General features: G+C 29.3%; 2 protein-coding genes across 2 annotated transcripts in view; both read left to right on the forward strand.

Moving 5' to 3' along the window:
* Window positions 1–994: 994 nt before the first annotated feature.
* LOC107477561 (acid beta-fructofuranosidase 1, vacuolar) lies at window positions 995–8,604 on the forward strand. Its single transcript, XM_016097603.3, has 7 exons — window positions 995–1,463; window positions 1,667–1,675; window positions 5,889–6,745; window positions 7,179–7,340; window positions 7,451–7,686; window positions 7,787–7,874; window positions 8,290–8,604. Exons 1-7 carry the CDS (start codon window positions 1,088–1,090, stop codon window positions 8,491–8,493), a joined length of 1,932 nt encoding a protein of 643 aa, XP_015953089.1. The 5' UTR covers window positions 995–1,087; the 3' UTR covers window positions 8,494–8,604.
* A 1,177-nt stretch (window positions 8,605–9,781) lies between these two features.
* LOC107477563 (agamous-like MADS-box protein AGL12) overlaps window positions 9,782–13,674 on the forward strand; it is a 4,235-nt gene continuing 342 nt past the window's right edge. The window contains exons 1-6 of the mRNA XM_016097605.3: window positions 9,782–10,117; window positions 10,533–10,623; window positions 12,773–12,834; window positions 12,944–13,043; window positions 13,155–13,196; window positions 13,377–13,418. Coding sequence (XP_015953091.1) covers window positions 9,936–10,117; window positions 10,533–10,623; window positions 12,773–12,834; window positions 12,944–13,043; window positions 13,155–13,196; window positions 13,377–13,418 — 519 coding nt within the window. The 5' untranslated portion in view covers window positions 9,782–9,935. The remainder of the gene's footprint in view (window positions 10,118–10,532; window positions 10,624–12,772; window positions 12,835–12,943; window positions 13,044–13,154; window positions 13,197–13,376; window positions 13,419–13,674) is intronic.

Raw genomic sequence — 13,674 nt, forward strand, 5'->3', positions numbered from 1 at the left:
ATTGATTAATTAACAATGAAGAAATCAATGCAAGCATAGGCTTGTTCCCAGATTGCGTGCAGCCCCTGTTTGATTGACGGTCAACATGATGAATTCCGATTGTGTGCAACCCATGCTTACACGTCCAATATTGTAATTATTATACAAATTAAAAGCATTCTGTGTTAATACAAAATTAAAAATATGATCACCAAGATTCGAACTTGTAAATTCTTAAGTGAGTATGAAAATGTTATGTCATTTGAACTATAATTTATTGGTTTAATTTAATACTTATATAAATGGTTGATTTCACAACTTCTTAAATTCTTAGACTTTAAAATGATATAATTTAAACCCCCTTCAATAATTATTAATGAAGTTTAATTAGAAAATTAATTTATTTTAAGTCAACTATTTTTTTATTTTAAATTTTAAATCCTAAATTTAAATTTTGAATTCCTAATCATAAATTTCAAATTTTAAATTCTAATTCTAAATCTTAAACTCTCAAAAAAGCATAAAATAAAAAATATCATAAAAAATAACTAATTAAAAATTATTTCTCTATAATTATTAACATATATATTCACACACCATGAGAACCATAAATATATAATATTAAGGTACTTAGTCATATAAATAGTGAGAGTGTACAGAGAAAAAAACAATGATATATATATATTTTTATTGAAAACAAAACATGTCTCTGGATACTATGTAAAATTGTAATATGTATGTGAGTGTAAACCTAATATTAATTTTTTATATTATATATATGTTTGAATTTTCAAATTTGGATCCCAATTAAAATCCTACCTGTCCTTCCATATTAGCCACAAATATATCCATAGATTTCCATGTTCTTTTGTGTGGCCTCCAATTATGTTGGATCCAATCATCCAACTACCAATCCAACATAATTCAACATGTGCTATTTTATATTATTATTTTATTATTCATTATTTTGTTACCTACATTTCAATACTTCCCTTTCTTATATAATATCTTCTTCTTCTACTTCTCTCTATTCATCACTATTAGTCATTTTACTTTACATATACATGATCATTTGCACTAGCTAGCAAGCTAAAAGAGTCGATCATAAATGGAGGGTATCAAAGATGATGTAGGACATGTTCCTTTGCTAGAAGCTGAAGAAGAAGAAGAAGAAGAAGAAGGAAGGAGACCCTTAAGGTTAAGGGGTAGTTACCTTGGCATATTTGGCTCTACCGTTTTCCTAGTTTCAATGGCTGCACTCATCATATACCAAGGCCATGATTATTATGATGAAGCCAAAATAGAAAACAAGGGTAACAACAACAATAATTACAACAAAGTCCCTAGAGGAGTAGCTGAGGGCGTTTCAGCAAAGTCAAACTCTTTTCTTTCGGAGACTACTCCTTCTTATAATTGGACCAATGCTATGTTATCTTGGCAAAGAACAGCTTTTCATTTTCAACCTGAAAGGAATTGGATGAACGGTAATAATATTTTATACATATTAATATATGCTTGTTGCCATGCACAAAATTATTATATTATTCTACGTGTGAACTATGTTTTTTAAACTTTATTTTATTTAATTACCTTATGGAAAGGCCGGGTGATTAATTAAAAATTTCTCTCCTTCTTGGTGTACTGGGGTTGCTGTTGTTGATGTTCAAATTGGTTGAGTCTTCTTCAGATCCAAACGGTACGTTATTTCTATCCCTTTTACATATGAAGTAGCTAAGAAAATAAAAAATAGAAAGAGAATGGATTAATGAGGATGACATGTTGAGATGCAGAGTTAAGAAGTTGAATACTACTACTTATCCAGATACAGCTGGTATTGAGTATTGACCTGACGATGTTGTTAATGTGAGTAATTAAATATTGAATACTAATAATGCTAACCGAGTGAAGCTAATGAAAACAAAGACAAAGAATGGCAATAATGTAAAGGTGATGGTACTTTTAAAGATGTGGACCAACCATAGATGTTAGTTGAACAAAAGGGATCATTTAATTGTCTCAATGACTAGACCCTTCCTAACTTTTGATTTTGGGTCCGCAGAAGCCCTCTTGTGTTTTGGATGTGGCACATACAATACTCACTTCAAAATATTGCGGAAAAGTATAGGTAACTAATTAGGATGCCAACTGCAAGCAATTAATAGTAAATTTAATTTTAAATTAAAAAAAAATATATTTTTACGCTCACGAAAACACACACTTTATTACTCAAATCCATAGCATTTCGAAATTGCGATCTTTTTCTCTTCTGCTGCTGTGACGTCGCCGTCCCCTCTCTCCATGCCATCGGTCTCTCCTGGTCCTCCGCCGATCGTCACGCCGCCACACACTCCTGCCTCCTTTTCGAAACGCTTCTCACCTCGATACCCCTCTCCTGACGTCGCCTCCCCCTCATTCTTCGCGCCTCCGTACACCCACACCACCTTCCAAACGCTTCTCATCGCGGCGTCCATTACCTCGCGCAAGAACAGCGCGGCCAACCACTCAATTCCTCGCGCAAGATCTTCTTCTTAGTTTTAAATGATTTATTTTACTAATTTTGGAGCTTTCTTTCTATTAAGCTTAAATATTTTTTTATTTTGTATATTATTTTTAGTTTTTAAGTAATTTTTTAATAATTTTAAATATTTTTTTAGTCTAATGACTTGTTTTGTTAAGTTTCAAATTTTTTAAATTAATTTTGGCTACTTCATTTTTTTTAGGTTTTGAATTTTTTTATTATTTTTTGAATATTTTTTTTTATTAAGTTTTGGATATTCTTTTTACAACAGCATTCTTCTTCGTATTTGTAGATTTTGGATGAATTTTTTTACTTACTTTTTATATTTTTTCTTAGATTTTGGATTTTTTTTTGTTTTGGATGCTTTTATATGTGTCGTCTTTTTCGATTTTGAATTTCTTTTAAATAATTTTAGATATTTTTTTCTTAGTTTTTGATTTTTTTTAATATTTTTAGAAGTTTCTTTTTGTCAAGTTTTGAATTTTTAAAAATAATTTTGGATATATCTATTTTGTTAGATCTTGAATGTTTCTTTTTGTTATGTGGATGTTTTTTTTGTTTTGCTAGGTAACCAATGATTTTTATAAACAATGAGCTCTAAAATTGGTCCAATAAAATAAAAAAATACTCTACTCTCAAATTATCCCCTAAACCATAACATTAGGATAACCATCTGCACACCTAATGAATTGAACACCACCTATTATTAACTGTGCATGAGTAAACCGAATCAAAATGAATAATCATCCAATTAAAAACAATAAACATAATCATCTGCATACCTATTAAATTAAACATCCGACATATTTATTGTTCACATTGTTTAGTATTTTCATTATCTACTTATATTTTTTTTATTAGGTTTTAGATATTCTTATTTTAATGATTTTAAATGTTTATTTTTATTTAGTTTTTAATATTATAATTTAAATTCATGTTCTTTTCAAAGAGAAAATTCAAAAAGAAAAAGTTGGTAATTGGCCAAAGTTGAAATTTTGTTATTGGTTAAATAAGGACAAAAAATACACTTGAAGTATCTTGGCACTCACAAAAATTATCTCAAATTTTGTTACAGTAAAAAATATTCTCAAGTAATTTATAAATGTGTCAAAAATGTTCAACTATGATAAAAAAAACTTGCTTCGTTAACAAAAATACGTGACGCAACTCACTAATTTCAGACTCTTATTTTTTACATAAAAAACTACGTTGGTCACATTATTCCTTTCTATTAACGTAGAACAATTTTATTCATAAATATGTATTTTTGTCATATTTTTAACTAATTTAAAAATATTTTTTTGAATAATAAAATTTAAGAATATTTTTATCAGCCACGGAATAATTTAGATATATTTTTAAGGGTTTATCCGAAAAATAATAATGGCCTTATTATTCATCAATAATTATATTAACTTAAATCTTATCAACAAACTATATTAATAATTACAAAATAATATGGAATATATAGATACACGTTTATTCTATTATAGTTATACCTACATATCTAAATATTTTAATTAGATCAATTATACATAAATAACAAAAATCAAGCAATAACTTTTTCAACAATAGATGCTATATATTTTCAAATTTTTTTTCTATATCTACACTCGTTATTATGTCCACATATAATGGCGAAATATCTCTCAGTCACATTTTTTATTGTTCAACTAACATTCTATTTCATGCAATATAACTAATTTAATGACAGTGTGATAAATTTATCCTTAAATTTTAAAGATATTTTTTTTGGTCGGGTATAAATTCTCTCGGCCATTTTAACCAACATATTTCAATAATATTATGGTTTGCCTTATCTTCTATTTTCTTATTTTTCTAAATAATGCAACTAAGATAATTAATATTTTTTATTATTAGAATAACATTTACTCCAATTTTATTATTAGAATAAGCTAATTAAAAAATTTAATTAACCAATACAATTCCCTTTTTCCCTAAACTTTTTTCAAACTTCAATAAAGATATTATTATCTAATAATTAAATCCATTGATCTACTGTTTTTTATTTTTGGTTTAATTTCATTAACTAGCTACTTCCAAGTCTCGAATCTTTTTGGCCTTCTTATTATAGCATGTTAAAGCTTATAGCTGGATCACGTTTAGAAATTATGTAGAGCAATGGATATGCATACATAGATCTCGAAATAATATAATAAAAAACAACGAAATTTTGTCAAACTCTCTAATTTAAATATATACGACTTCCTAATTCTTATAATGCAATGGTCGTATAGTAGGGTACTTCTTGTACCATACGAATCCATGCATGTTTCTTGTCGTATTGTTCACTTGTGTACACGTGAAAATTTTGTAAGATTTTAATAGATTATTATATCATATTAAATAACGCAACTTAATTAGCCGTGGTCATTTCATTAACTACTTGTTTCCCGTATTTATCATTATTGTACCTATCTTGATTAATAATTGGTCAAATTATTATGCTTGTACTTTTAAGATTAAAAACAGGAGATGGAATTTGAATTTGTATTTGATAACTCTTGAATTTGGCAAAGGCTTTCAAATCATAGCGAAACTTCTTAACGTTGAAGATTTGTTTAGCTTAGGTGATCAGATAACAAATGAAACAAATTCTATTTAGACCATAAAATATATGTTTGACATTTAGTTACCACTTATGCTGTATGGTATATATGCCCAACACTTCATGTTTGCGTACCGAAGCTATGTTCAGTGAATTGCGTTCCATATTTCATACCCGCACGGACATTAATTTTTAATTATAATTTAGAAGAGTTTAATTTTGATATATTTAATAGTGTAAAATTTATTTAATTATCTTTATTTTTTTAGATAATTAATTATATAATTAATATAAAAATTAATTATTTTTGTTTATGTAATGTCATATATAAAATATAGCCAAAATAAACAAACACCAAGGTCAAGTCTAGTATTGGATTATCAATTCACCACATGAAATGTTTTGTTTTGGGTATAAATGTATAATAAAATCTTTAAAAAATCATCCATAAGAATTGACTTTTTTGTTGAGAAACTTCGGGACCCTATAAGAGTTTTAACTTTGAAAAAATTCTCCATGTGAATTTCGTTACATTTTTTTACTCAATTTTTTTAGAATTCAACTAAGAAATCTTTTTTTCAGTTAATATTAATCAATATTTTAAAATAATTTTTTTTTATCTTGAATCATAATTCCAAACTTAAATTTATCTACAAAATAAAGGTTAAAAATCAATTTTATAATAAAAAATAATTAAAGATTTACGCATAATTATTTTTAATTTTTATATAAAATTAATATCTAAAAATAAATAATTTAATATATTTNAAATTGTGATATAATTTTTTTAACTATTAATTTTATATAAAAATAACTATGTAGGTCCATTGTTTCACAAGGGTTGGTACCATCTATTCTACCAATACAATCCATTTTCAGCGGTGTGGGGTAACATCACATGGGGCCACGCAGTATCAAGGGACCTCATTCACTGGCTCTACCTTCCAGAAGCCATTGTCAGAGACATGTGGTTCGACATCAACGGTGCATGGTCAGGCTCAGCAACGCTCTTGCCAGGTGGCGAAATCGTGATGCTCTACACCGGCTACACCCACCAACAAGTGCAGGTTCAAAATCTCGCATACCCCGCCGACGCATCTGATCCCCTCCTCCTCAATTGGGTCAAATACGCCAAAAACCCCGTCATGGTTCCCCCACCCGGCATCGGCCCAAACGATTTTCGTGACCCAACAACGGCCTGGTTCGGCCCAGATAACAAGTGGACGCTCACGCTTGGCTCAATGCTCAATGATTCTGGCCTTTCCTTGGTTTATAAGACAACTGATTTTATCAACTATGAGCTTAATGACCACTTCCTGCATATCGTTCCGGGTACGGGAATGTGGGAGTGTGTTGACTTTTACCCGGTTTCAATAAACGGGTCGGTTGGGTTGGACACGTCAGCAAATGGTCCAGGTGTCAAGCACGTGTTAAAGGCGAGTTTGGATGATACAAAGCTGGACTATTATGCAATTGGGACATATTTTATTGAGAATGACACGTGGATACCCGATGACCCGGATTTGGATGTGGGTATCGGGTTGAGATTGGATTATGGAAAATACTATGCTTCAAAGTCATTTTATGACCAAAATAAACAAAGAAGGGTCCTTTGGGGTTGGATTAATGAATCGGATAGTGAGGTTGCTGATATCACAAAGGGTTGGGCATCTCTTCAGGTAAAAGGAATTAGTTTTTCTTTTAATGATCAATTTAGACCCCACTATTTTACTCTAGATAGTGGATACTCTTTACTTTTAAGGTCATATGAAAGCACTTAAAATTTTAAGTATAAAATATTAGATTTGTGTCTATACAAAAATATTTGGTCCAAACTTTAGACACTAACATTTGATGAGTAGATCTTTGATTGGAACATGTGGCACTTTTAAACATGTGCTACCGACTTGCTGTACCAATTTCAATATGATAAGAATGCCTAAATTCAAAAGAAAAAAAAATAAAATAAAAACAAAGAACTTTAGTAGCACAAAGAGTCAATTTTGAAAGTTTGACACATTGTAATTTAATCTTATAGATTGATGGGTAAATTAATTTAATTAGTAAGGATTTCTGATCCACAAATGTTTGTGTTTTGGGTGCCGGAATCAGACTATTCCGAGAACAGTATTGTATGACAAGAAGACTGGAACTAATTTGCTTCAATGGCCAGTGGAAGAAATAGAGAGCTTGAGACTTAGCAGTCATGAATTTAAGGAATTATTGGTTAAACCTGGCACAGTAGTGCCATTACACATTGGCCCTGCAACACAGGTTTGTCCATAGTTATTGGTTGCATTGTTACAACTTGTATCTCACATTAATCATGGTTTTACTTTACATTTTCCTGATTTTTATTTATTTATTTATTTTTTGTTGTTCAGTTGGACATAATTGCTGAATTTGAAATAGAATTGTTGGGATCAGAAGGGATTGTGAATAATGTTGAAGGGTGTGGAGTTGGTGCTGTTGAGAGAAGTGCTTTTGGACCATTTGGCATTTTGGCTATTGCAAATGACCAACTTTCTGAACTAACACCAATTTACTTCCGTCTTTCAAATCATGGAAATGGAACCTCAACTATTACTACTTCTACTTCCTTCTGTGTTGATGAAACTAGGTACTATTAACTAATGAATCATCATTATTCATATTTGCCTCTTCCTTTATTAGGAGAAAGTGACAAAATATATATGAGTTGTTGTTGGATAATAATGCAGGTCATCAAAGGCACCTGATGTATCAAAGCAAGTTTTTGGAAGCAAAGTGCCTGTTCTAAATGATGAAAAACTATCACTGAGGGTATTGGTAAGTAGTGTCAATTAATCTACTTGGTCTTGTGTGGTTTAATTTACAAGATAATATTTAAATTGGAGTCTCAAAAATCACACATAAATCAATATGGTTTAAACTGATAAAAGATTCAATATTTCCAATTTAGTTCTTGAAAGATATTACTGTGAGTTGGTATGTTAACTTTTACTAATGTGTCACTAATGATCACTGACATATGAGGCTGTCACATGACATGTTAATGAAGGTGCCACATAGTACTTAATGGTGACATATCAGTAATAAAAAATTAATAGAAGAATTAACTTTATGCACATTAATATTTTTAGAAACTAAATTATATTAATTTTTTCAAAGACCAAATTAACAAGTGTGTGGTGGAATATTAACCTAATTTTCATGACAATTGAATGTCTATTTATATGACTAGGTTGATCATTCAATCATCGAGAGTTTTGCACAAGGAGGGAGAACTGTGATCAGTTCTAGAGTTTATCCAACAGAAGCAATCTATGGAGCTGCAAGATTGTTCCTGTTCAACAATGCAACAGACATTAACATCAAGGCCTCCCTTAAGATTTGGCAATTGAACTCTGCTTTTATACGCCCATTTCCCTTTCACGACACTCAATGAAATTAAATGCCAAAACTATATATATACATAATTGCATCCCATAAAATAACCACTGAAAAAATCATGTGGTAAAAAGTTTAAAAACCATGTATCAAATTGAGTTCCATGCTATTATTGTTTCACTGTTTCTTAGTTATCAGTTAATTAATCAGTATCCTATTAATTTTTATATTCCTTGATCCTCATAAGTCATAATAGTTTCTTTAGGGGTAAGTTATATATCCTAAACAGTAGTGAAATATATGTAACTCAACAAGAACCAATAAGTGAGAAAAAGATCGACAATGCTGCGTGTATATCAAAATCAGCCATCAAAGTCAGTCATTAGTATAAAATATATGTTAAAATATAAATATACATTAAAAATAAATTAAACTATATCTGTATATAAATACAATAGTTGCTGATTGTGATTTGCGAATAACATTTTTGGAAAAAGATTTTTGTCAAATACTTTATTATATATACACTTGGTGGCACTCAGCTTTCTTCAGAAGCAATAAAAGCTACTTTTTTGTGACTAATATAATTCTAATATTCAGTTGGAATGAATGACGGGACCGAATTCCAATGGCAAGAAAGAAAATAAAAAATTCGGATTTTGACTATATGCAACAATGATATTAATACTATATAATATGATTTGATTCCTCGTCCTGTAGTTCAGCTTAGAGTGCGCCAGAACTAATCTCATCAAAGTAAAAAATAAAAAATAAAAAATAAAAAGATGTATCAGGTTAAGATATTACAACAATTGAGCTTAAATTAAACCCGTTTCACGCTTTATAAGGTTCTACTTTACCAGATTCTTGATTATATTCCACCACGGTTTGGCAATTTATAATTTTTAATCTAATGTTAGTAACATGAAAAAAGCAGTTTCTAATAATAATAGGGTTCTAAGTGCAAAACAGAACAGAACAAAAACAGAACAGAGTGTAGTATTATGATTATGATTATTATAATTATGGAAGAGCATATATACTATGGAAAATTGAAATTGTGGGCTTGGTAGTTGGTATGCAGAGGGAGATTTTTATTTTGTTGGCAATATAATACAGGAATAAAGGCTGCACATAAATTATTTAAGTTGAAAAATGAAATGAACCATATTCTATGGTTGAAATGACCAGATCAACTTTGGTATCACATGCTTTGAGTGATGTGATCCATTATGAAATAAAATTGGAACCAATTGATGACTAAACATTAAAGAAAGCTTAGTGAGGTGTAAAGTAATAATATTAGCAATATAATGTAAGTGATGATTCCCTTGTTGATCATAAGGTGAGGTTATATATAAGGGGTTGGAAGAAAGCAAGATTGAAGCAATTTCGTTAGAAAAAGTTTGAATAGATAAAGAGGTACTACGTACCTGGTTGCAGCAACCTCGAAGCTAGTTCAAACTAGTGGGAGGTTGTGTGCAGAGAAAGCGCACATCAATGGCTCGTGGAAGAATTCAGTTGAAGAGAATAGAGAACCCGGTTCACAGGCAAGTTACCTTCTGCAAGCGCCGAGCTGGGCTTCTCAAGAAGGCTAAGGAGCTCTCTGTCCTTTGCGACGCTGAAATTGGCCTTGTCATTTTCTCCGCTCATGGCAAGCTCTATGAACTCGCCACTAAAGGGTATTACTGTTACTGCTTTTACATTGCGGTTACGGAACAATCTGTTGATAGTTGAGATCTGTTAGACAATTTGATAGATTTGATTAAATTATTATTTAATAATTTTCAACTATCAACTTTATATGAAAATAATTGCACGTGAGTTTTTACTATGTATTATTGTCTATTTAGAAGTATGTGTGTGTACAACCATAAGATTCTTGCATGCATGCATATATTAATAGGTGAAAACTCAAGTGCAGTCGACTTCACGTGAAGTTGATAGCTGAAATTGTTAGATGGTTTGAAGTCGACTTCACGTAATGTTGACTGTACCTGTATTAATATTATGGTTTGTACATTTAACTTGTGTGATAATAATAACAATAATAATAATAATAATGTGTACGTACATGTTTATATGTGGAAAAATAAGAACCATGCAAGGAGTGATAGAGAGGTACATGAAGTTTACTGGGGCGGCTCAGCCTGAAGAACCACCAACTGAACCGCATCATCATCCTCTTGTATGTCTCATCTCTCTCTCTTTCTCTTTTATGTTAATTAAGTAGCTACTAAGTGTCATGTTATTATTGCTAGCTGCATAGACCAAAGGAGAATTAAGGAAATTAATTAAAGGCAATAAAGCAAATATGCTGTTAATTAAAGAGGGAAAAGAATATGGGAATATAGCAATTTATTGATGTTGTCCTTTAATTTTGTTTAGTATTATGAGGAGTGGTGTGGTATTAGATGCGGCTTGGTGCATTAAGTCACGGAATAAAAATAAAAATATATAATAATGAGTATAGTGATATGTGATTGCACTAAAATAATAATAATACATATGTGGTAAAAGTTGTGATCATGGAATGTTTTCTTGTCTGCACTCTCCATTACCCTTTTGACAGATAGGGCCTAATTATATATTATTCTATAATAACCATACAACCTTGTAATTCTATGAGACCTGCCATATATAAGGACTTCTCTTGCTTACCAATTAAGTTAAGGTGGTTTCTAATTATGTTGTAACGAATTCATGATATAAAAAGATATTAACAAATAACAATATAATGGGAAATAAAGAAGAGATCATGTTTATGATATGTCATTTTCTCATGCATCCACTATATAATGTGATCTTTAGTGCTATACACACACATTTTATTTGTCACTCATTTTTTGAGTATATATATTACTGCTAAATTAACAGCTTCCATGAATCATAATCAACAACAAAAACCAATAATTACAGCTAAAATCAATAACAGAAGTATTTATGTTAGGGTCTCAAACCAGTTCTTACAGTTTATTAATTAATTTATTTGAGTCTACCAATCTAGTTTGCAAACCTAGAGTTAATACAACCAAGGAAAATATGCATGATTTGATGATATACTATGTCATTGAATATTATTTTATTTTTTTAATGCCTAGAATAATAGTTCCTAATTCAACTTTAAAACAATCTTTAGTTTCAATTTATTATTGCAAGTAGTGCACTTTTATACATTATGAAGAGAGTTGCACGTAGTACTAAAAAGGAAGAAAAGTTTCATATTCATTATTATATATTAAATTAGACTGTTGCTTGTGTATATGTAGCTGGATCTTTTAAATAATATTGAGATTAACTAAACTACTAAAAATATCCCAGCAAAGATTTAGATGTTTATAAAATTATTTTTAAAAGATTAAAATAACAAAAATATTCACAAAAGATATGAAAATGTATGTGATCAAAATAATCAAATACTTGATATATATTTTAAAAAGGAATTTTAAAGATCGAATTTCGATATAAGCATAACCAAACCAATAAAATGTTTTCATCTTTAAATTTTATAGTTTTGAGCCAAGTAAATTTTTTTTGCTTTATTTTAATAGCCAATTTTTTTTAAAACAATAAAAAAAGATGTTTAGAAATGAGTTTCGTTTATATGCATCTTCTAAATCATTGTCCGTATATTTTCAAAAAATAAAACAAGTTATTTATTAAATATAAAATTTATTTATCGCTTATAAAAAAAAATAATTTTATCATGTTTTCTAAATTTTATAGAATGTTTTTATATTTTAATCATGTCTCATCGAGTAAGAGTTTTTTTGAATTTATATGTATTTAATATAGGTATTCTTTTTTTTTTTTTGTCTTAGCATAGATAAAAAAAATGTGAAGATTCACATACAATATATTTGACTAAATTATAATATAACTCCTTCATCGCCAGTATCATTTATACAATTAATCTCATATTTTTCCAATATAATAGGTGGATATACTATTCACTATATAAAGAAACGAGAGCCTTTTCTCTATTTAGATGGTATGTACTACTTATCATTTTCATTTGGCATTGATAGATGAATATAATTAGTTAGAACTTAGAATGAACTAGGCTCCATATATTGAAAGGATTGTAATTGAAAGAGAAAAGTTTGAAAAAGAAGAACAATGAAAGAAAACTTGTAATTCAAGAATGAATGAAAAGTATTGATACTAATCTCAATTACATTACCAATGAGTTTCTACCTCTATATGATGACCTATTCTCACACTGCACTGGCTAGTGTAACAGATTCATAACACTAATGTTAATTATTTGAGCTCAGAATTAATGTGTCCGCTAATTAATTAACATGGTTCCCGTAATTAATGATTTAATTGTGTAGGATGCTAAAGAGGAAGCGGATGTTCTAAAACAGGAAATTGACACATTGCAAAAGGGAATCAGGTACCAAAGAATACCAAGTTAATATTATTTATCCTTCATGATATTTATATGTGCATGTAAATTTCATTAGATAAAAAAATGCACGATATTTTCATGTCTGTTGTCGTAGTTATTTGTTTGGAGGAGGAACTGGGACAATGACAATCGATGATTTACAAATCTTAGAGAAGAATCTCGAGACTTGGATTTATCAAATTCGCTCAATGAAGGTACTAATCAATAACAAGCACGTCCGTGATATATTAAATAATTAACTATATATTATTTTCAATTTTGATATGAAATTAGTAATCCCCAGTTTGCATATATATTCACTTCAGATGAACCTCATGTTACAAGAAATTCAAGATTTGAGAGACAAGGTTGGTGTAAAATCATTCAATTTCAACACTTCTTCCTTTTTATATTATTTTGAAAATAAAAATTTAAACAAAAGAGAAAAATTAAAGAAACGTGAATGTATGTGTATTATTAATAGTATATGTATTTTGTTAACTTGATTTGCTGAATCAATTTTTTTTTCCTCTCTTTTGCATTTGAAGGAGGGTACACTCAAAGCAGCAAACAAGTTTCTCCATGATAAGGTAATTAATTAATAACGCGTTTTTCTATTCATTAAGCACAACTTTTCTTTAAATTGAAAAGCATGTGATGAATAATTAATTAAGGTGAAGACTCATATGCAACTTTCTTAATATAAATTTGATAGTTGAAAATTGTTAAATAATAATTTAATTAAACATGTTAAATTATTTATGGATTCTTAACTGTAAACTTTACGTTAAGATCCATGTATATAAGTTTTCACTGTTAATTATATATATATATATATATGATTTG

The sequence above is a fragment of the Arachis duranensis genome, chromosome 3 (assembly GCF_000817695.3).
Source record: "Arachis duranensis cultivar V14167 chromosome 3, aradu.V14167.gnm2.J7QH, whole genome shotgun sequence".
Lineage (NCBI taxonomy): Eukaryota > Viridiplantae > Streptophyta > Magnoliopsida > Fabales > Fabaceae > Arachis > Arachis duranensis.

Excerpts from the sequence above, each read along its gene's own strand:
- LOC107477561 (XM_016097603.3), top strand. The coding sequence starts at position 1,088 with ATGGAGGGTATCAAAGATGATGTAGGACATGTTCCTTTGCTAGAAGCT. Across the intron at positions 6,746-7,178 it reads AGGGTTGGGCATCTCTTCAG|ACTATTCCGAGAACAGTATT; the intron begins GTAAAAGGAATT and ends TGCCGGAATCAG. Across the intron at positions 7,687-7,786 it reads TTCTGTGTTGATGAAACTAG|GTCATCAAAGGCACCTGATG; the intron begins GTACTATTAACT and ends ATAATAATGCAG.